The 24,031-nt window shown below is 42.8% G+C and overlaps 1 protein-coding gene across 4 annotated transcripts; it reads left to right on the top strand.

Annotated features, from left to right (window-relative positions):
* The first annotated feature begins 2,049 nt into the window (after positions 1-2,049).
* LOC108940708 (transcription factor MafG) lies at positions 2,050-13,067 on the top strand. 4 transcript variants are annotated; one of them, XM_018763041.2, is made up of 5 exons: positions 2,050-2,199; positions 7,757-7,936; positions 8,430-8,552; positions 10,880-10,945; positions 11,295-13,067. In XM_018763041.2, the coding sequence occupies exons 3-5, from the start codon at positions 8,523-8,525 to the stop codon at positions 11,745-11,747; spliced, it is 549 nt and encodes a 182-aa protein (XP_018618557.1). In that variant the 5' UTR covers positions 2,050-2,199; positions 7,757-7,936; positions 8,430-8,522; the 3' UTR covers positions 11,748-13,067. The 4 variants fall into 4 exon arrangements, with proteins under 4 accessions (XP_018618557.1, XP_018618575.1, XP_018618566.1 ...); XM_018763059.1 differs by lacking the exons at positions 7,757-7,936; positions 8,430-8,552 and having other exon boundaries at positions 11,295-13,066; XM_018763050.2 differs by lacking the exons at positions 2,050-2,199; positions 7,757-7,936; positions 8,430-8,552 and adding an exon at positions 2,581-2,751 and having other exon boundaries at positions 11,295-13,066.
* Positions 13,068-24,031: the final 10,964 nt, after the last annotated feature.

The following is a 24,031-nucleotide window of genomic DNA, read 5'->3' as shown; positions in this document are numbered from 1 at the left end:
GCGAGAACTATTTTGAACTGCTTACTTTTGTTAACCATCCTTCATTACCCAATAAAAATAGTATGTGTTTTTATAGGCATACACACAATCACATTTATGCACATCGTGGCAGATACTGCTCATCTGAGCATCATATTCTAGCCAATTCAGACAAAATGTAGAATGGACAATGAACAGATGGTAGTGTAGTGGTTAGTGCTGCTGCATTTAGGTGCAGAAGTTATAGGTTTGACTCCCACCTCAGGCTGTACTACTCTTGAGCAAAGTACTTACCCTAAATTGCTCCACTCCAGTCATTCAACTGTATAAATTGGGAAATAGTCATAAGGAACTTTAGAGAAAAGCATCAGCTAAATGTGGATGACTGTAACATACGTGGGGGAACACTGGTAGCATAGTGGTTAGTACTTCTGCCTTTAGACCTAAAGGTTGCAGGTTCAAACTCTAGCTGTGGTACTCTTGAATAAGATACTTACCCTAAAATTGCTCTGTTAAAATTAACCTGCTGTATAAATGGGTAAATGCATTAGAAGTTGCTCTGGAGAAACATGTCAGCCAAATACAAATCTGCATCATTATTGAGTGATTATATTAACTCCATATAGCTTTAAATCAAAGAGCTACCAGGGCGACTTGCAGATAAAACGGTTTTAAACGGCAACATAAAAATAGCAACTTCTTAGCCCGTGGCGCTTTAGTTCAGCCAGCGCCTCCTAGTTTTCATTTCTGTATTCGTCACCACGGTTCTGCGGTCAGGATGATCCACCAGTGCTGATGACACATTCTGACCTCTCCTGGAAAGCAAGCAGAGACAATGGTGCAGAAAGAGTCTGAGAAACATTTCTAACCTATTGCTGGGGTTACATGAAGAGGAAGTTCTGGCTCGAGTTAAATACCAGCGGGAACCTGTTTTCCTGGAGCTCTGGTGACTCATTGCTTTGGCACCTCTTCCCGTTATTCTGAGGCTCCAACGGGTCCATGAAGAGACAGGGCCCAAGAGAGCCCAAGTTTGCACCCTGTTCTGCATGGAGCTGAGCTATAATGTGCCAGCAATATTTTAGAACCTTGGAGGAGGAGAACTACATGAATGAATAGGTTTACAACACATTCAGTCAGGCACCTTTATTCTGTGATAGCCCTGAAATATTTATTCATTTTATTGTCCACAAATCCAGGAAAGTCAATGGCACTGACTTGAACTTGGGTGTGCATGGATTAATTATGCATTATGATCATAACCACTAAGACAAAGCGAACAACTGGACCGCGATCCACACTCACAGCAGGCGGAATGATGCGACCACAACAAAATTACAGTCGTGACTGAAATAAGGGGGCTTTTCCTCCCCCCAATAAAAAAATAATAGTGATCGGATGAGACTGAAAAACGCAAGTATGCAAACAATACCTTCAAAGTAAATAAGTTGGGGTTGTGCTTATCAAAAAAGCAAACACGTATGACACAACTGAGAAGTCCCCACAGTACCGTGTTGCCCAAATCTATTTGTTGCGCAGAAATAACGGCCCAGGTTCATCGCGGCCCGCGCTGTGTCTTTAAGAAATTCTTCTTAGATGTTGTAATAGTTCAAATGTACTTAATCCAAAAGCCTTATAAGGGAGTCTTCTCTGACAGTGCCACTTGAAAATGTTAGCAGGTGAAACGGCTTGAATCAATGTGCTTGGTTATCTGCAAGCTTCCTTATAACTTTAAATAGTGATCATTAGATGTCCAAGCGTTAGAACGTACAACTGAAAAACAGCCCGCTGTCAGTCAGTGAGTGTCGGCAGGCAGCATTTTTAATTTAACCTGAGCGCGTCGGAAAGAGTGAAAACGCAGCACATCACAGTGACACTATTATTCCCATAAATACCAATGTCCCTTTAAAATAATGTCCAGTGATGTGGAAGAATGCGATTTTTTTAAAAAAACAAAAAAAAAAAAAAATCCATCACATTTTCATTGTCACTTTAAACCCCTTTGTCAGTTTGCGTAGATCCTTCATGAATGAAACCACGTGACCAAACATCATATGACGTCTGGCTCCTGTACAGGAGAAAGGGATCAACAAGAAGACCGCGAGCCAATTAAAAAGACATAAAAAAAACACAATTAACTTACTAATACGCGCGCTGTACTTCTCGTTAAACAGAAGAAGTGCGACCCTGCGCTCGCGTGCATAGGAAAGCCCTCAAAGTTCGGTAAGTGAGATAGAAGTTTATTTTGGAAACTAGCTGAAGCGTTGATTCGCTGAACATGCGCGGTTTTCGCGTCCCTTTTGCATTCTTTTTCTTTGTGTACATACTATGTATGTTTACACACACACACACACACAACTGGATGCGTGCATGTGTCGGGTGTTAGTGTAGCTAACGAGTGATCTCAACTGGGTCACGGCGAGTTGAGAAAAAATACCAGGACAGCCCCGAGCCGCTGGCAAAAGTTTTTGAGGCGGGTAGTGAAATGAAGATGCGAGGGGGGGATTCCCTCGCCCGGGTCCGAACCCCCCCCCCCTTCACCTCTCCTCCCCCTCTCCTCTGGGAGACGCGCTCGCGCTCGGCGGCGACCGCGAGCTCAGCGAAGCAGCAGTGACAGCTGGGGTGCAGTCGAGAAGCGGCAGGAACGCGCTGCTTCATCAGAGTCGCGCGGAGCCGAGCGAGCGAGAGCGCGAGCGAGGGGAAGGGCTGAGGGCACGGCGCTGTTCGGTTCGGCCGAGCGAGGGCGGCTTGCCTTTGTACGTACGTTTCTCAAAGGTAAGGCTCGCGTCGACGGTCTGTTTCGCCTCGAAAGATCCTTTACAGTTTGATATTATGGCCACTTAGCGAACTCCTCTAATCATAATGACAGTAATATCCCCCATGTCTGAAAATAATTTTAAAGATCTCTTATCGGTGTTCGCGTGCTGCCAGTCCCTCGTGCCTTAGCAGGCTAGTTAGCTGAAACTGAGGCGATAGCTTAGCTGCACGTACAATTATGTACATGTTGATGTTCACCCTACGCGCTTCAGACTCTCTGGCATTTTATTTGTGTCGAAATAACGACACCTGTAAGTGGTGCAAACTGGAGCGCGGGGCGAGAGATTATTGTTGTTGCAGGTGCTGATTCATCACGTTGAATTTCCTTTGACGTTTACAAGTGGCTAGCAGGCGGCGAGGCGCGAGGAAGCCATGGTAACGAGGCACGAGCGGACAAAGGTCTGGCTCGAGGATCGCTCGTGTTACGGCTCGCGAGCTCGCGGACGGGGAGGTACGTCGCGAGACGTCGGCGACAGTGTGCCGCGCGCTCCATAAAGGTGCCTTTGAGGTTTCTGCCATCTCGGAAGGTGTCCAGGGTTTTTTTTTTTTTTTCCTTTTTCTTTTCTCACCCTCTGATACATGTCATTCGCATAGTGTTGGTGACAAAGCCCGGGGTATTTCCACGTACGGCATTTTTAAGGTAACTAACATGCGCGAGACTACAACGAAGATTCCTTTCAATTTGAAGTAGTGTTGTTGCTCGTGGCGTCTAGTCTTTTGTAGAAATTCTACACATGAAACGTCACTACAGTCCGAAATGGGTAATAACTATATATACACATGAAGTTGACATTATTTCCTTTGTCTTGTGGCCTGGTTGTTGCTGTCACAGATCTGGTAAGGCACTACTGTAGAAAAGTTTGTGTGTGTATGCAAAATATGACAAGTGTATTTATTTATGTGAATGTAACATCTGCTGGTGACAGTTCCACGGATTGAACAAACAAATGCAGAAGTAGTGAGGTATTCTGTGCTGTATTGTGGACCACAAACACGGGTAGCGTACTTGCTTGGGGTTTCAGTTTTACCATGCGACTCCTGTCATAGATACAGAAATGTGCTGCTACTGTTGCCATTATGCAGATGTGAGCATGAACACCGCTGAATTCCCAGTGAAATGCAGCTGGCGGTTGTTACTCTGTTAAAATCCTCAGGTTTACTTGTCTGGAAAGACAGAGCACTTTTGGCTGATTGCATTGTGTCTGCGACTCCCCCCTTCTTTTGTCCATTAAAATCCAGAAGAAATCCTTTGTTGTTTGTTCGGTGCTACCGTACGGAGGTTTAAAAGGCAAACCTGGGTTGGACCACAGCTTATTGAATAAGGCTTCCAGGTAAATTAACGGGTGTCATTGCGATACATTTACTGTTAACTGCATTTTAAGCTCCGAGATCCTCTGCGTGCCTCATACCTCTGGCTGTAATCAGATTGTGTGTGCATTTTCATTTTCTAAATTGATACCTCTAGCGGAGGAACAGAAGTCATGGTCTGCACGCAGTTCTTTGAGGTTGTTGGTTCACACCCCAGGGAGGTGACAACACTGAGGAGTGTGCTCCATCTTACTTGTAAAGAACTCTGTTTCGGACGACTCATTTTGTAAGAACGCAGCCATCGATGTGTGTTGCTGAACGGCATCCGCAAGGTGACCTGAATGAAGGTTACCTTTGTCTGGCAGGGTGATAAACATAGCTGGAAAAGGGTTTGCTGTGGAAAGTAGAGTCAGTCGGTACCAAGCCTCCCGGTCACAGTCGAGGCAGTAAAGCGAGTGCTGGAGGGCCACGTAAAATATAATCAGTTGCTCATTGAATTCCTGATCGAGTCAAAATCCAGAATTGGTGAAACGGTCATGATACAGCACCTTGAGTGAACCGCAGTCGGGAACGTGCCTCCGAAAACATTAATGTGGGTTGTAATCCTGGGGAGAATTCGGTCCCTTGTGGCGACATGTACAGGATGAATGTGGCGAGTTGTGCTTTTTGCATTTCTGGAAGATGAACGTTGAGGGTTTAAAAGAAATCGGGAACATACTTGTGATGAATTCAGCTCTTCTTGTCCAGGTCCTCAGTGTTTTGACGTTTGTCCCACAGGTGGACGTGTGGCAATTCGGTGGGATTTTGTGCAAGTGCTGGATCACAGAAAGACAGGGTCTCTTTGGACCCGTGTCCTGGGATCAGACTAGGAGTTGCGCAGTGGTGAGGGAGGAGGGATTGGTTGATGGAACGGCAGAAAGGAATGTTGCGAGCTGCACCTGCTCGAGTCAGCACGAGTACATCAACAAGTCCTGTACGGGGGAAAATACCGTTCTGGGCCAATCAGCACCTCCCTTGAGAGGATCGTTTCGCAGCACAACGGGGCTGCGTGCCCGTGAAGCTCTGTTTATGCTCAGAAACTGAAAAGCCAGTAGGAGGAGGAGGGTGGCAGCAGCAGTGGGGCAGGGGGAGGGGGTGACTTTTTTGGTAATGATGAAATGCTTTGCAAGCAGGAACTCGGGCTGCTGCTGCTGCCGCTGCCAAGTTTGCCACCCAACAGCTTAACTGCTTGTCAACAAGCTACCAGCTTGACTACGCACAGAGGCATTGGTTGCTGAAAGTATCAAAAGAAATTCTGGAATTGATGCCGTAACGGCTGAGGACACCCGGATGTCTTCCATTGTCCCCCCCATTTAGGGCTAAAATCCAAAACTCACTTTGCATATTTTGTAACTCTAGTTTTTTTTTTTTGGGACTCTTTTAATGGTTCTCTAAGTTTATTAACTCAAGGTTAATCAAAGGTATGATTTGCATACTTACCTTCATTTGTGTCTGTAACTGTCTCATCTTCTGCTGTTTTGGATTATGTTTCAAAATGGGAGGAAAAGTCTGATTCTTTTCTGCTTGCGTGTGTCCAAAGGACAAAGTCACTGTGCATGGCTTAATGAAACGCAGTCATCTTTTTTGGAAGGATGGTTTTATTTGAGGGCTGTGGGCCATATTTTATGTTATGTAGCGGGATTAATTTTATCTCTCTGAGGAAGTATTTGAAAATGGGCTAGAACAATTTTGGCATGGCTTAGGACAAAAACCTCAAGTCTGTCTGCTCGTTGCATCATCTTGTGTCATGTTCAAATATAATGATATTCAAACAGCCAATTATGCACCTGCTGGAGTGATGGTGTAGTCTTCCCTGTGAATATATTGAAAACAAAAGCAGATGTTTTTTTTTTTTTTTTTTAAAAATGCATTTATTTTAGTGCAATTTTTAGAAGCAGCAGGGTTGTAGTGTTGTCCAACAAAATACAGCGTTTTCATCAGAGCAGATCCCGGGCACATTCACTGAATACTATTCACCAGGTGGATGGACTCTTCTCTCAATCCATGTCACAGATGAGGCTGGCTAAGCTGAGAGGCCAGTGTGCCAGTGCAGGGATTAAATTTAAAAATGCGTAAAATGAGGTAGGAAGAATTTTATTTTTTTTCCCTCCCCTTTCCCCTCCCCTTCCCTCCTGACACTGCAGCATCGGTGCCCTGTGTCTGAGTATTCCAAAATGTTTTACTGTTTTTTTTTTTTTTTTTTTTTTCCTCCACCCCCCATACACCCCATGGTACATCAAGAAAGAAAAAATAGCCCCTAGAGTTAAATGTCTCCCATCATTTTGCTGTAAATATTTTGGGCTATGCAAATGTCGCAGTAAAGGGAAACCCCTCCCCCCCGTCTTTTTACTATCTATTTACTGGACACATACTTGAAATCTCCTTACGGTGCACTTTTTTGCTTATGGTTAGAAATTTTGTAATCACACTTAACCATCGTGCTTAAACGGAATATTCCCCTCCAATTTCTTTACTTTTTAATTCAGCAGCTTGTTTTTTTTTTCCTCACCCAATTTCAGAGCACCCAGTTTTTTCTTTTTTTAATATTAAGAACTTTTTTTGTCTTTATGTCACTCCTATTTCACGCTCTGAAAATCTAGAAGTTAATAGGTTCTTTTTCCTGACAGAGAAGCTTTTTCTATAAATTGCCTTCTTCTTTGGCAGGTCCAACTTAGGTCTTAGTCATTCAAGTGAGTCTAACTTTTTAAACTCGCAATTAACCACCACGTAGCCCACACAATTTAAAAAGTAAAAGGACGAATAAAGAAATATTTGAAATATTGTAGAAGTCAGTAGTACCAAGCCGTGAACTCAAGAAGACACTAAAATGTTCTCAGATTTAGACATCTGAATGTAAACAAATTTTTCTGAAATTATATTCTTATGTATCTATGGAAAGAATGACACATTGGATGATTATTGTATCATGTACCTGTATTTTAAGATGCTCTCACAAACTGTAGTTGTTTCATGTTTTTTACTCGTTTATTCAATGATTCATTTGACACCTTTACGATGGAATGTTACGATGTTGGGTTTTTACCGAAAGCTACGTGCAAATATTTACCCAGCTATTTTACAGCTCTGGGTAGTTTTTACAGGAGCAATTCAGCTAAGAACCTCGTGGGGATTCAAACTTGGGCATTTCAGGTGATGCAGTGACTGTAAGCACTATGCCACTTGCAGCCCAAGAGGGCAGCAGTCAGAGGGTGGCAGCCCACAGCCATTCAGGGGTGAAAGGTGTATATGTGTGTTCTGTAGGATATGAACTTGGATATGAACTCCAATTTTTTCTTTAAATATGAAGGAAAAAAAAAAAAATTGACATTCTAATGCAACTTGACACCACTTGAGACCTAACGCTTGTTTCTTTCACTGCAGAAGTCGATTCTCACTCTGACTTAACAAAGTAATTTTTCTTCATTCTTTTATGAGTTTGAATTTAGGACAAGGACTTGTGATTCCTGGGGGATAGCTGTCAGGCTTCACAGTGCCTCTTTCTGCTTCTTTGCTACCCTCATGTACACTTGGGTTCCCCCCCCCCCCCAAAGGCTCTTTAAGGGCATGCTCGCATCTCTCTATCCGCCAGGCCGGTGTATCTCCCATATACTTGCAGGTCCTCACCAAAGAATGAAACCAGGTCTGCCTTCTGAAGGATGTTCGCATCTCTCCCGTGCTTCAAAACAATAACCTCCAGACTCCGTTCCCCTGGATGTGGCTCTAATGTTGCTAACAAAATGGAGCAGAGCTTAAAAACAGAAGCACCCACATGCTATACGCATTCACCAGTGCTCAGGTATGCTTTGAGAGGTCAAGTTTTAGTGAATGGTATTTTAAAATAAGCACAGGCATGTTAAGTAGGAGAGGCTTGTTCTTGCATGTGAACACACGCATGTGTAGCACCTACAAGTGTCCTTCACGGGTGGATATTCAGCCATCCCCCAGCTATATACTGTATGACGTTAGTAAATATTCAACAGGCTGCAGTTGTGGCTCATCTGGATGCTTTATATAACTGTACTGTTTCCTTACTGAGCCTCACATATCCATGTGCGAAGGGGGGCTCGTAGGGGTGGGCTTTAAACATGGACAGGTCAGCAGGGTTCAAATTTGGATGAATGCTATCCAGTCAGTATTATTGGTCCCTGTGTGTGTTTGTTCATTGCGCCACGCTATTCGTATTCAGTGCACTTACCACAAGTTTGGTAGATTTTGTGAAAAGGTGGCTATAATGTTGGAATAATGCGGTATACATTGTTCGTCTCTGGATTGTGCCCACTGACCCACAGGTTTGGATATCACTGCAGCGAGTAAAAGAGGAAGAACATACTTGGTGCCAAAGATGTCTCGTTAGCACAGCTGCCTAAAAACCCTCGAAGCTCATGCAGCAGACAGACAGCTGTTTACCCAAGGTGACACGTCCTTGCATCGCGTAAGGGAGCGCTTTGCTTGCAAGCAGCGTATGAACGTTACGAGCATGTCAGCGGGGATACTGCTTTGTGGCAGCGTCGGCTGTGACAAATGACAGGTTTCCTTACTTCGCCGCTGTCACAGAGACCCCCTGCCACACCCCCCCAGTGTGTGGAAGCTCTGTGGTTACAGAGCAGATTCTTTTCTCAAAGTTGCATTTTGAGTGGAGAGGGGGCATGCCATTGCTGAACCTAGGTCTATTTTGCAATGAACCAAAAGTTACGAATACCCGGATAATGTCACAAACCACGCACTGCTCACACACGTGTACATATAGCATGTAAATTTAATTTTATCTGTCCACAGGGGGCCACGAACCTTGTTTAAAGATGTGTTCAGACATGGAGCATTCTTTGAAATGTGCTAAATGAGCATCAACAAAAAACAAAGAGCAGAAGAAAGGAAGGAGAATGTGTTCCTCTTTATCGTAGACTTTTAACCGTATTATTGTTCCTGTTCATGCTTTCTGATTGAATACACCAGTGGTTCTCTATAAGAATTCTATATTTCATGGTGTAACAGGGTGATAAAGTGTGTATCTTATCAAAGCTTAGTCATTGTCATAGTTTATTTATTGATTTATTGATTTATTTTTTCTTTGGTATCTTAAGGACATAAATGAATAGCAGAGAATTCTGGAATCTTGGTGTATAATAAAAGACCCAGTCTATGCAATATGTTTATTACTGTCACTTGGGGAGACTGCTCTGTATTTTAAAGTTGTTGTTTGTTGTGTGGAATCCTGAAGTCCCCGCTGAGGAGCGAGCTTTTCGGTGGGTGTCTGTGCACAGCTGTGGCTGCAAACCTCTGTTTCCCCAGCAGGACAGCAGGATGCCTGATGTTTGAGTTTTCAAAATGAAATATAATCGCTTGTGCTCACTGTCCTACTTTAGAGGATGCGCTGTGTGCATTGCTACTGATTGTGATGTCTGCTGTACCAGTCTGCTCTGGAAAGTGGTGGGCATGGCTTTGTGCTGTTGTGTTTACAAGAGAAGTTGCAAGTTGTTTGCTTGGTATGACCAATTATGTAAGTTCTGTCATATCCGAAAAACAAAATATCCTTTGTACTCGTTTACATTTTGACTATGAACAGGATCTTTAGAGATGATGTCACCCACTTTGAAATACATTGTTTACCAGTCACCCAAAAACTTTTGTTATTTTTATTGTTGTTATTCAGTGACATGTTTGTCCTAAGAAATTAGTAATCACACTTACATTTACATTTATATATTTAGCAGATGCTTTTCCCCAAAGCGACTTCCAGTGAACTCTATGTAGTGTTATCAGCCCACACACCTTATTTACCAAGGTGATTTACACTGCTAGATACACTACTTACAGTGGGTCACTCATTCATACATCAGTGGAACACACACACTCTCTCTGCCACTCACACACTATGGGGAACCTGAACAGCATGTCTTTGGACGGTGGGAGGAAACCGGAGCACCCGGAGGAAATCCACGCAGACACCGGGAGAACATGCAGTCTCCACACAGGCTGAGTGGGGATCGAACCCGTGTTCTCTTGCACCACCCAGGTGCGGTGAGACAGCAGCACTAGGCTTATTTTTAAAGCTGTGGCTTTCTCTGAAGAATTCTGTTTGTCAAAGTCAGAGTAGGGCCCTTCCTTGGCACTGAACAGGTTATACTTTAGTGTGGTAACCTCCGTGCCACCTGCTAGTCTTCAGGGAATGTTGGCCTTTGGCCTGTTAAGGGGAAACTGCGTGTGGAGTCTGAACCTCTACAGGGTATTATTGATGCTGTAATCTTTGAACTGCAGACCCCTTCGAGGTGTCCAGCTGTTGGGGCTGTGGAACTGTAGAATTTCATCAGTCGCTAGAACTGCGTTGATCGAAACATGCCTTGATTTGTAACTCTGGGTGCTGTGTGAAACGTTAAATTCTTCAGCTTACAGTTCGACTTTGTTTTTGTGCAGTACTATCTATCGTTTTTGTCCATAGTTTGTGGAGAAGCACTCAAACAAGAATTTCATAGTACTTTGTACACGGTACCTGTACTTATGACAATAAACCTTGAACCTGAGAGCAGTGCAGGTTATTGCTTCCTCTTTCGCAGCAAGGTTATTGGTCAAAGTGTTCCACGTGGATTGCAGTTAGTGTCCTGCTTCTGTCTCCAGGGCGTACACAACACCACCAGATTTAGTTGTTGCATGAATGAGTGTCCAGAAAATGCTTGATCTCGCGGTATAGGTGGTACGTGTAAGTGTCCAGAGTTTTGACAAGCTGCCCTCTCTCCATCCACAGATCTGTGAAGCTGGGTGTGGCTCTCGTGGCATGACGACCACTAACAAGGGCAACAAGGCGTTGAAGGTAAGCCTGCGGTGGTGTGGTACTCTTTCCTAAAGTAATCATTGAATTTATATATTTGCTCAGTTTTTATAAGGGCAAGTGGCAGGTCTGCTCAATGTGCAGCATTACTTTGTTTAAAAATCTATTAAATTTGACATTTTTTTTCCCCCAGACTTCTAGCTAAATCGTCAATGTCCAAATTAAAAAAACACCCCAGAATCATATACCTCTATTCCTGCTCTTGCTGTACTTTGTAAAACTACATTTTCAGTGCCATCTAAAGTTGCAGTTTGAGCAACAAGACTCTGACAACAGTTCTGGTCTCTCTGTGTGCATATGTGAATGTGCGATGCCCTTTTCCCTCTTCCAGGTGAAAAGGGAGCCAGGAGAGAATGGGACCACCCTTACAGATGACGAGCTGGTGGCCATGTCTGTGCGGGAGCTGAACCAGCACCTACGTGGGCTCTCCAAAGAGGAGATCCTGCAGCTGAAGCAGCGGCGGCGCACCCTGAAGAACCGTGGCTACGCTGCCAGCTGCCGCGTGAAACGCGTCACTCAGAAGGAAGAGCTGGAACGCCAGAAGGCCGAGCTGCAGCGGGAGGTAGAGAAGCTAGCCTCTGAGAATGCCAGCATGAAGGTGGAGCTGGACGCACTGCGCTCCAAATATGAGGCCCTGCAGAGCTTTGCCAGGACAGTGGCCCGCAGCCCTGTGGCCCCCACACGGGGCCCTATTGCTTCCGTCATTGGGCCCCTAGTCCCAGGCAAGGTGGCTGCCACCAGCGTCATCACAATAGTCAAGTCAAAAACAGATGCCAGATCCTAGTATTGGGCGCAGCTAGCAAAGAGGTGGCTATCACAAGGAACTGGTCAGTGCAAATCTGTCAGTACAGATGTTTAAGTAAATTTCCACCCCCCCTCCCCAGGCTGACCATTCTCCAGAAATCGTACTCAAACTGTCATGCTGCAGGGAGTGCTACTTAGCCGTACTCCTCAACCCCAGCCAAGCTATATGTGCTGAACTATTCTGGCAGTTACTGAATGCGGTGCTTTAAGTGTTATGTTAAAATATTTCTCCTAGCAACAGTTGGTTTTATGAGGTTTTTTTTTTTAGAAAACCCAGTTAGGTATGGGTGTGTGCCATGCTAGGCTCCATCCTCATGACTGAGGCTTGAAGACCATTAAGCACTTGACCTGACGACATCGTGGTTACGTGCCTTCATGATTCACTTGGGCAGAGGAACCACCAGAGGGACCCAAACCCTCATGTGGTGAGAGCTATCTATCTATCTGGGGGGGACCTACGGGCAATGTTTGCCATCACCATTCACCAGAAGCTACAGGCGATTACGCATCCCGGATTCACCTGAACAGCATGTCTTTTGACTGTGGGAGGAAGCCCACACAAACACGGGGAGAACATGCAAACTCCTGGGGCAGTATTACTTGGTCAAACATTACCTGTATCTGATGCTTTGCACTGACCAATATTCAGGGGAAGTAGAGGTTCAATATCTGGAACGGCGCTCTGAATTTAGAAGGCAGCAGGAATTTTCCCCAGAAGACCAGCTTATGAGATTGGGTAGTCCTTCTTTCTAAGAGTAATTTTAGAAATTATTTTGATAATTCTGTGCAATTGTTATTGAAATCTGTAGTTCTATGTTTAGGGTAATATGCTGGTATTTCTTGGTGATGTTTACAACTTACATTTGAACAATATTATAATAATAGGGCAATAATGTATTTTTAAAAATGTGGTTCTATGTTAATTAATAAGCAGAACTAATCAGTCATCTTTCAGATCAAGCAGATTGATCTGCAAGAATAATCTTCCCATGTTTCCTGTAACTGTGATGTTATTCTCTTGACAGATGAAATAAATACCGTGTTACTCAAGCATTCTAAAATGACAAATATGGTGGCACAGCGATACATAGGTAGTATACAATAACAAAACTCTTTGACTTTTGTATGTATCCCATTTAGGTTGATGGTCACCTGTGGAATTGGGTAAAATTTTAGTCCGCTAGATAGCAAATGCTCTTTCGTTCTAAAAATGAGGACCAGCTGATCAGATAAGTAGGAAGAGTAGATAATAGACTAGCCAAACATATTTTGTAAGCTTTACTATTAAAGTTGTGAGTGTATGTACTTGAAGGATCTTTGTCAAAGTTCAAGTTTTAATTTTTATATATACATAGAGTACATAGATCTTAACATTATTTATAAAATCTCTCAAAAATGTTTAAATAACTTGTTTGATATACTTTTTGCAATTGTACCAAAAGTGGCTTACTATTGAAGTCGATAGCTTTTTTTTTTTTTTGTGAATAGACGCGTACTGTGGGCTAGCGCGTGGTGTGATGTACCCGTGACAAGGTGACAGTATTGTTCACTAAATGGATGTGAAGCTGTACTTTATTTCCTTTTTTAAATGTAGACAAGTGATGTAAACAGCGTTCACCCTCCCACCCTTGTTCAGCTTCTCTACTAGCTAGTCCATACATGGGTTTCTTTTTTTTTTTTTTTTTTTCCATTTTTGGCCTGAAGGCACTTGTTCACATCCTTAGTGAATGTTTGTTAGAAGAGGCGGACACCTTATGGCGATGGTATCCGTTTTGACCACATTTTGAGATTCCTCGAAGACCCCAGGCTTCAGTCTTTGAGTTAATGTACAGCAGTTAATTATTCATGTTTACACATGCTGAGCAACCTTGCCTTGTATTCCAACCTGTTTTGCCGAGGGTGTACGTATCATTAAAAGCGTTTCAGGCTTAAAGCAAGGGTATGCAGGTATATTGTTTAGCTGTTTACATCACTTTCCATGGAGATATTTTTGTGGTGTGTGATTTATATGTATTTCCCTCACTATTAGATGCAAAATCAGTTTGAATGGAACAAATTTTCCGAATGCAGGTCACGGGGTGGTATCTGCATCCGTCTATAAACGCACATTGTTTGCTCGCTAACACTGTCCTGCTGGGAGTCTGTTCTCTGAAATGCTGTATTTTTAAAGGGAGAGTTTGGTGTAGTTCTGTGGTACTTTTACAGTCCTTCACATGGCAGGGAGTAGAGTGCTCAAAATGCACAAAGCCTATCAAATTACTGGAAATAAGTGGCCACAAGATTACAATGCATGCAGTTGCACTCCAGTGCATTTCCTGGCATCGTTTTAAACCAGAGTGTTAAATACACACTGAAAAGTATCTTTTGATGGACAAAAACAGTCCAAATCATGTAAATATTTGATGAAACTGTGCGAGCACTGTCTTTTGGGAGTTGAAACTGTAATGATTTAGAGTAGTTGATGGAAGATTTAATGATCTGGGAGTTGTCGACCTATAGCTAATGCAGAGGGTGGTTCTCCTGCTAGATGGTTGACGAAATGACGGATTACTCCTAAAGCAGAGCATCTTTGTTTAGCGTGAAACTCGTAATTAAATTACTTTGACCTCAAAAGTGTACTGGGCTATGGAACAGTTGAAATGTTTTGATTTAAAAGACCAAATAGAGTAGCGTAACAGAACAACACAGCCTTGTGGAAGCATAGGCTTTTGACTTTACTGCTTCAGATTCTCTGTTTGTGCCAAGGATACCAGTCCCATTTTTTCATTAGATGTGTGTGGTGTGGTGCTATAAACACACCACAGACATACATACAGGTGATTTGCATTAGGGAAACTGCAGACCTGTAACAGATCCTCTGAAGACTACAGTCCTTTTTTGCTGACCTGCTTTTGAGAGAAATTAACGTGAGGGTAAAGGAACAGACAGTCCTGAAAAGAATGACATAATGGCAGTGAGCCTTACGGTTGGTGCTCAGCTCAGATGAGTTCTGCTTCCCCCCTCAAAAAATGGTTCAAACGGCAGAATAAATGGGAAGAAGCCAAACCAACATATTAGCCTTTGAAGGGTTGAATTTGGGTTGCTGTTTCCAACAGATCTCACATTCCCTTTGACCTTACTGGCTGACCTTACAACCTTTCCTGTTGACTTCTGAAGTGGGCCTTAAAGCAGCTCCTGACTGCCATCACACCTCTGTTGCTTCTTCCAAGCAGCATTCATTCTGGCCTTGCTTACCTCTTGGTCTCCTCCTGGCAGAATACTAAGTAGTAGCTGGGAAGACTTTTGGCATTTGCAGAGTAAGGAGACCTAAATTTTGTGCTCTTGTAAGGACCCAGGAAGAGGTGCATTGAAACTGAGCATCCACTGCCTTACCCTTGAAGATGGATTTAACACCCAAATCTCTGAACCTTGTAAGACCAATGTTTGCCATTGTGCACGTAAGCCTTACTTGTGTGTAGAGCTGTGCATTTTCCTTGGTGTCCTCCGACTTGACACCTGTGGCGACGTCCCGTTGGGGTTTACCTCCATCCCCTCCTGCCGCAGCCAGTTAGTGTAGCTATAGTCTTTGTCATGACTGCTCCTCTGGTGAACCCCGTGCTGTTTTAAAAAAAAAAAAAAAAAAAGTCTTTTAACCCTCTTGACTGCTGTTGTGGAAGCCCATGTGCCGCTAGGATGCTAAACCGGTAGACTGCTGTGAGCCAGGACTGGCCTCCTCTTTGAAGTAACACGTGTACATTTTTCCTGCAACCTGCTTATTACTAATTCCATTGTTAGTCATAAACTTTCTCGCTATTCTGCCATTCAGTGACTCTTACTTCTGTCATCTGCCACACGTTTGATGGCTCTGGTTACTGCCAGGTGAATAATGAGGGAACACTAATTTTTAACTGATGTTTGATTCTCTCTGCAGTCCTAGGTTAATTAACGTATTGTCATCCATCCATGTTTTGTCATGTAAAAGAGCTGAGACTGGTCGTGTATATGTTTGCTCCTCAGACCATTTCAGACACTGAAACATGAGCAGATTTGGTAGCGTGACTCTTGAAAATCATACGACAGGGAGGATATGTTTAACCCACAGAGGTTTTACATCCCTCTTGGCCAAAGTAAAACACCCTCCTCCGTTCAGCTCGTTCCATTTATTTTCCAAAATTTATCTTATGAAGTGCACTGTGAAAATATCATTCCCCCCATATATTTCATAAAACCTAATTGCTTTGTTTTCACCTACTTTTGCAAGGGTCTCCTATACCCAGATGTGTGCTTGAACCTATTATGTAGTGAAAGCCAGAAACAAGCATTCTACTTGCAGCTTCTCCAACAAAAGAAAACCTTGAGAAGAAGGCTCACAGCATGTGGTCATGTGAACCAGAGACACTTTTTTTGATAGCATGTCCAAGGGTTTAGGTTTGTTTCTCTTTAGAGGAAAGCATACTACACTTCTAGTTGCTTCAGGCTTTTGGCAAACAGTATGCAGCTTGTGAGAACTTTTCCAACTTGAGGATAAGAGAGTGGTAGGTGACCCTATGGCCAGGTGGAGGGAGGCCAGGCTGAAGCTCAGAAATTCTACTCTTGATGAGGTGATGTTGACCTTAACGTGGTACAGTCTATTTTTATGTCAAACATACGTGACGCTATCCCAAATCAACACTGTCTGTCAGCACCACTTTGACTGAAAAGAGCCCTACACATACAGTAGTTCTGAGGGCTGCACTGAGTTGCAGGTGTTGTGTGAAAATGTCTTTCCAGTGTAATATTTAACCTGCCTTCTAGTTGCCAGTATTTCTCAACTGTGATGAAATTCTCTGTTGTGCCAGTGTAAGATATTTTGGGGAAGTAAATGTGTTCGCTCCATCCATGAAACGATAACTTATTTGTATGGCTGTATTGATGGTTTCTGTGTTTAAATTCCTTATGCTCAGCAAACACAAAGCAGCAAATAGGACAGAAGGGAGGGGTTTGTTACTGATGTTAACATGACCAGTACTACTTTCTTCACTGAAATTCCTTGTCTTTCATGTTGTTATACTATTATAATGAATTCTGTCTTGCAGGGAAAGAGAAAGTATTGTTTTTTTGGGTTGTTTGTGTTTTTTTTTTTTTTTTCCCCCCCTCCTCCACACCACATCTATCAGTTAAACGACTGCAAGTTTTTTCTTGCAAGTACATTTTCTTGCTTCAAATATGTAAAGTGAGATTTCATGCTATTAAAAGTAGTGAGACTATATGTATGTTGAATTTAAAATGGAAGAAATGTCTGTTATTTTTCTGTATGGGGTGTAATAAATTATATTGCAGTACTTTGTATGAAAAATACATAAAATAAAGTGAATTTAATTGTATTTATTAACTAAATTATTGTACTTTTTGCTATCTGTAGATAGTGATAAAATGTATTCATATATAACGGCTGTGAAAATAGTTTTCATTTCCAGAACAATGTCTTAAGTTATTGTTGTAAATACTGTATGTTGATATACAGCTTACTTTATTTTCTATATGACCAATAAAAATCATTTTGAAAAGACTTTTTTTTTTTTTATTTTTTTTAAAAGTCAGATCAAATGGTTTTATTTTACTCTGTGTCTTTGGATCTTGGTTGTTGCTGTTGTAGCTACGACGGACAGAATTACTTGCTTACGATTATTTGTGGGGACGCCGCTGTTTAGGAGAGTCGATCTACCTCATGAAGGATCCAAAAATGTCCGTCGGCTGACCCAGTTCGCTTCATCTCAGCGGACGTGTTTTTGGCCTGACTTTAGTGAAGTATGACAGTGATCATGGCTATGCGTGGTTCCATAACGAGGACACAGAAGCCGCTGTGCATTTTCTCCCTCCGCACACAGTAGGGATGGGGGCTGATCCAGCACGGTCTGCTGCGCATCGGTGACGCACTTAAGCTCGGTGTAGGGTTGCCTTCATCGCCACTAATCCTGGCGGCACCGTCTCCTGTCCTCGTCCATCTCGGTCCGCCGGCAGGGGGTATACTGAGTGGCCCTCTCGACCCAGTTCTGAACAGCGCTCTCACCCGACCCTGGGGCCCCAGCAAGGAAGCTGGAGGACACCATGACCCAGATGGAAAGTACTGAAATATCGACAGACCCCTACCCCCCATCACTTGGGAAATACAACCTTGCTCTTTCTAACAATTTGTAGTTTCGGTTGCTCGATCACACTGTCCCTAAAGCTTCTACTATCTCCTCCAGGACCCAACCCTAATCCAGTCCTCCCAGTCCAGACTGACTGCAGGGACCATGGCCCTGGCTGGGAAGGTGGAGTCAGTCTCCTCGAGAGCTCCTAAAGTGACGGAAGAAGCTGCAACGTATCACATAGATGTAGTAAAAAAAAAAGGTGGCCACCATGTACCACCAGAAAGATAAGGGTGGACCAGGAGGCTCTGAACTTGTAGTGGACTGAGCTAGAAAAGAGGAACTGGAAGTTAACAGAGTAGACCAACTCCATTAGCAAGGAGATCTACTTACTATCTTAAAGATTTTGGGAAGGAAGTATGGAAAGGCGAGGGACTTAAGATGCATTAAGATGGGAAATCATCCTCCAGAATATTGTATTCCCCTGTAAATTGGACCTGAGTTTGTACAGCAGAGCAACATTGAAATACAGTGCTGCTCCTATTAAAAAGTGTATAAAAACAAGTCCTATTAGGTCAAACATTTACATTCATGGCAAAGACTGAAGGTTGCATGCTATTGGTGTGCATACATTTGGAACACTGTTAAACAGACTTAATCCAGCTTTTACTTTAGATCTAGCTAGCATAGTCACCATACAGTACTGTTGGGTTTTACATTTAAATTTACACATTTAACCTATAATGTGTGCTACCACATTCAATACAGATTTAACAAAATCCTAATATGATACTGCATGTAATAATTAGTTTCTGCCCTGAACACAGAAGTTAATTGTTCACTTATGAAATTAGACAAAATGTCTCAATTTTGTACCTAAATATATAACAAAACAACTCTAGGAACATTTTAGAAGACTAAAAAGTGCCCTCACAAATCACATAGAGTAGTTTGCATGTACAAATTGGAATCCCCAGTAGTTGCAAGCGGATCCCTTTTGGATAGAAAGATCATTTTAGAACATATTTCTACCGAGGAGCTTTAAACTCATTCTCATCCCATAAAGAAGACAGTATGAAAATGACCCTAAAAATACACGTATCGCACATAATTACTGTTTTAGTCTCAGTGTGACATTTACTCCACAGATACTCAGTTGTCTCCTCTCACTTTGTATGTGCTGCTGCAGCCTCGTGCATTTTGTCTATGTTTATATATGTACCTATCCATCCACCCATCTCAATATTTCACCATGCTGTACCAGAAAGGGCTGTGGAGTCTGTACACAAAACCTTTGACTGTAACTCAGACTCTGACTCCAGTAACCCAAAAATTGCTTCTGACTCCAACTCCACAGCACTGGTACCTGATAGAGAAAATACATTGTAACATTTACCAGAATACAAGTAGTTAATGCTGCAACTATCTTCCAAATCTACTAATAAACATATTTATAGCCCTGATGGGTCATATTGTATATTCATTACTGTGCATAATTCAGTGTGGGTCACTTTCACTAATTTGAGGTCCTCAGATTTTGTCTTATTGCGACCTCTAGTGTTTCTTTAAGGCATAAACACGTCACGAATTTAGTCAGGTTCGTAAGACATAGTTTTAATAAAAGGAGGGAGCGTAACAACTTGTTTGATTGTTTGGTGGTGGTGGGGGCAAAATTTATTATTAGTAGTAGTTGTATTATTCAGCACAATTATACACAAATATGTTAGGGGAAAATTAGTTGTTCATAGGGGGCCCGACACGCGTCACTTAGTCTTGACACTTCTCTGAACTGTCTCTGTCTGGACTACTGAATGAATTATTTTGGACTTGCGATATGGACTGTGAAACTTCGATAAAAGGGAAGCTGAAAACTTTCCACTTCCTTTTTGTAACTCACTGCAGACAAACTACCTGTTTAGCTAATATGTGCTACAGTCTACGAAGAAAACAACACACGACACCTTTCACTGCCATTTAACTCACGCGCTGCGCCAGACAAGCCCCAGCGCGCCCCTCGCGGACATAGCTGCCGTATTCTGCTTCGAAGTGTCGCATCTTCAGATGTTTACGACACTTGTACGTGGTCTGCAGACGGCAAAGTCGGGCAGTCAGGTTCCAGTTCCGCAACAGGTGCTGTCATCCGGGTCATTAGTGACGCATTTCAGTAACTGACATTACATGGACGTATTTTACTGTGTCATACAGGAAGAAGTTCACAACATGGAAAAAACTACTGTAAATCATCAAATCCGAGAAGGCTTATTGTCTTTCTCTTGCCCCCAGTAAATCAGGGCATTGTGCACTTAACTTAAGACTTCTGTATGTGTGTTTTACAGAATGGTTATTCAAACGAGCTCTGTTGACCCCATGTAATTTCTTGTCTCCTTTGGCCATTTTTGTCGAAGCAGTTGTTGAGCTTTCTTAACAACTCGTCAGAGTCACTGCAAGTCCAAGAAGTGCAGACACAAATGTCAACATAAACATGTAAGACGTTTCTGTAAGACTGATGGAAAAATATCCACATAGTTGTGCAGCTACTCATTTCTATTAAAATGCAGGAAAGCTGGTAGATTGGCCTTGGGTCATGGCCACTTTTACTGTACAAGAAGAGAGTACTTTTGTTGTTTTGCTCACATGATCATAATTTTTGTATGTTGCTTATTGATTAACTTACATTCAGCACTTGGAAAAAAATGCATAAACTTTTATGATGGATAATTGCATGGATATGAGCATCTCTGTTGTTTAGTCTTCAGTATATGTACTTTAGAATACATTCTGTTCCTCAAATGTGCCGTACTTCTGACGTAATGGGCAAAAAAGCATGAAAAGGGTGCAGAGACTTGTGTATTAAATTCTGCATTTGTTTCCTCTAAGGATATGTTTGGTGAGAAGTTTAGTGAACTCAAGGAAGTGAGTGAGAATCCAAATGTCTGTTTGAATTCACTTCCACCGTGATGCTATTTGAAATGTTGTGCCTCGTTTCCTTTTTCCCAGATGGTCCAGATGATGGACAGACTTGCAGACATTGTATAGAAATAAACTGATATTCTGATCTGGGCTTTATGTAATATTAGTAGGCCCTCATCTTATTGATCACTTTTTGCTGTGGTTTTTATTTCACTGATGATGCTAAAATATTAATTTGCCCTCCATTCCTTCTATCATTTTTTTCCAGGCCATCTAGCTGCCCGCAGGAGGGCCAGAGGTCCTGCCTTTGGCTCCAGAACCTGAACATGGACATTTTGAGGGTAATCTATGTTTCTTGGGGGAGTAAAGGAAACCAAAGGCATGCAGGTTTATATGGCATGCTCCTTCAGAGGGACCATTACAAGGTAATCATCCACTGGAGTGAAAAGACTGTCTTATGTTGTTGGTCAAAGGTTGCAAGACAAGAAGTTTATAATACATTTTGAAAAACAAACTGAGAAAAACTGGAAGCTGAAAAAATACTTAGATTACCATTCACACACACACACACACACACACACACACATTTTCAGAACCGCTTGTCCCATGCGGGGTCACAGGGAACCGGAGCCTACCTGGCAACACAGGGCGTAAAGCCGGAGGGGACACACCCAGGACGGGACGCCAGTCCGCCGCAAGGCACCCCAAGCAGGATTCGAACCCCAGACCCACTAGAGAGCAGGACTACGGTCCAACCCACTGCGCCACCGCACCCCCTAGATTACCATTCAAACTATGTAAAAATTAATTGATTTGTCCTAAAACAAAAGTGCTGTTGGCTGGAATTGTGTGGTTTTTTTGTAAGGGAGAGTACAGAAGCGGTTTATCATTTCCTTCTTCTGCTCGTGTCTTCAGACTGCGAACACAGGAGGAATATGCAAACTCTGCATGCTCTGAGCTAAATTTGAATTTATGCCTGAAGGTGCAGCTCAGAAGCTGTGAGGCACTTATGTTACTCACGTGTAATATAATGTAAATATTCAGAAAATGTGTGTGTGTGTGTGTATTTTAAACACATCCATCCATTGTCAATAGCTGCTGGTCCTGAGCAGGGTCATGGCAAGCCAGAGCCTTTTCGGCAACAGCGGGTGCAAGGCGGGGGGGAATGGGGGGGTACACCCTGGACAGAACATCAGTCTATTGCAAGGCACCAAGCAGGACTCCAACCCCAGACCCACCAAACTGTGAGGCACTGGACAAACTTGCTGCACCACCACAGCCCTGATTTTAAATTCATATACTTTACAATGTTTACAGTAAATATTTCAAATTAATATACTTAATATACTCGGGGGGTGCGGTGGCGCAGTGGGCTGGACCACAGTCCTGCTCTCCAGTGGGTCTGGGGTTCGAGTCCCACTTGGGGTGCCTTACGACGGACTGGCGTCCCGTCCTGGGTGTGTCCCCTCCCCCTCCGGCCTTACGCCCTGTGTTGCCGGGTAGGCTCCGGTTCCCCCGTGACCCCGTATGGGACAAGCGGTTCTGAAATGTGTATACTTAATATACACAATTCCCAGGATATTTTAAAAGAATTGCATTAAATTAGGAAGAAAATGTGAGAGCACACAAAGCTTACCAATATCGGTTCAATCAAACCAGGTTCTGACCACACACACACGGTGATGAAGACATTCTGCCGATATACGTCCGTGTTATGAAAATTCAAAACCGATTTCGGTAAGCCCTGCATGTGTGTGTGTTTATCTGTGTGTTCAGCACTTCTGTGTTTATTGTCTCTGTCTTTGATCTTTATATTAAGTTGATTTCTGATGACTTTGATACATTTGAAAAACATTATTTATAGAGAGGTATCCTTATCAAAATTATTTTTTGCATAATTTGATCAAACTATTTGAATACATTCTAGGTCCTAAACTGGCCCCTTCGGAGCAGCAAATTACAGTTACTGCTTTTCTGGTTGTATGTAAGTAAATTTCTGGAAAAATTGTACTTTACACAATAGTTTTTGGTATCAATACTTTTTACTTTCATGCAAATACGTTTGTAAGGAAAAAACATAGTTTTACTTTGTTATATTTCTCTCAGCCTTTTTATTACTTTTTGAATTTTGAATATTCAGTGTTTTAACTCTTTCTCCTTAAAACAAATCAACTACTCTTAAATATTAGTGATATTGCCTCATTGTCAGCTGACCTCTTCTGTGAAGTTCATTGGCCATTGTCAGCTATCAGTCACAGCGTTCCCTTAGATTGACATGTTGCTGGGCACGTTGCCGGGCAGCTAATTCAGTCAATTTTTATGAAAAAAAACAAAAAATTCTATAATTTATTTTCCATTTATCCAAAGCGACATACAGCTATTTATACTGGAGCACCTCAGAGAAAGCACTCAGAGGAAGATGAGCGGGATTTGAACTGACATTCATTAAGTCACGGCTATGCTACTGAGTGTCCTATGGGTATGGAATATCACATATCATGTGTAGCCCACTTGGTTCGATCCCTGCTCAGTCTTTGTGGAGTTTGCATGTTCTCCTCCTGTCTGTGTGGATTTCAGATGCTCTGGTTTCCTCCCACAGTATAAAAACATGCAGTTCAGGTGAATTGGGGGCGTTAAATTGCGCCCAGTGTGTGAATGGGTCAATGAGTGTGTGCATGTGTGGCTACCCTGAGATGGGCTGGCTCCTGTCCAGGGAATACCCCCCTCTGCCTTGTGCCCAGTGCTTCCAGGATCCTCTTCCGATCTTGAAACTTAATGTTTATTATGTACGATACAGAATTGTGTTACTTTTGCTGCATTTTATGAGGTATTACCACACTGTTCATCCAGTTTCACAACATTACATTTCACGAGTCACTGTGTCAGTCTCAGTCACTTCCAGCTCATTGATTTAAACAGAGGACGTTCATGGCTCAGAAGGTAGGAGGGTTAAGGAGAAACTGGGAGCAACACAAGCCCTTTCCCAGATGCGGAAAGGCTGCCGAGGTACAAAGGATGTAGAAGGACTGACAGATGATGGAGACAGCCTTTCAAGAAAAAAATTCAGTTGTAACCGGCTCATGTGCCAGAGGCTCTGGTTCTAGGGGCTTTTTCTTAGATGGAGTCCAACCGTCTTTTTCATCTTAGAGTCACACTAGATATTCTATTTAACTGCTGTCATTGGTCTTCCTCAGTTTGCTTGTTTTGTTCCTGGGTGTAGACATGATGAGCTTGTAGAGCTTGATGTAACCTTTCTCTTAGGGTA

This window comes from Scleropages formosus, chromosome 3 (genome assembly GCF_900964775.1).
Source record: "Scleropages formosus chromosome 3, fSclFor1.1, whole genome shotgun sequence".
NCBI classification, from domain to species: domain Eukaryota; kingdom Metazoa; phylum Chordata; class Actinopteri; order Osteoglossiformes; family Osteoglossidae; genus Scleropages; species Scleropages formosus.
Note: the sequence above shows the minus strand (reverse complement) of the source record. Positions and strands in the feature narration are given on the sequence as shown.

Bases quoted from the DNA above. Each gene is read 5' to 3' on its own strand.
- LOC108940708 (XM_018763041.2), top strand. From the start codon at position 8,523: ATGCAGCAGACAGACAGCTGTTTACCCAAG. The intron at 8,553-10,879 runs GTGACACGTCCT...CTCCATCCACAG, and splicing joins CAGACAGCTGTTTACCCAAG to ATCTGTGAAGCTGGGTGTGG. The intron at 10,946-11,294 runs GTAAGCCTGCGG...TCCCTCTTCCAG, and splicing joins AGGGCAACAAGGCGTTGAAG to GTGAAAAGGGAGCCAGGAGA.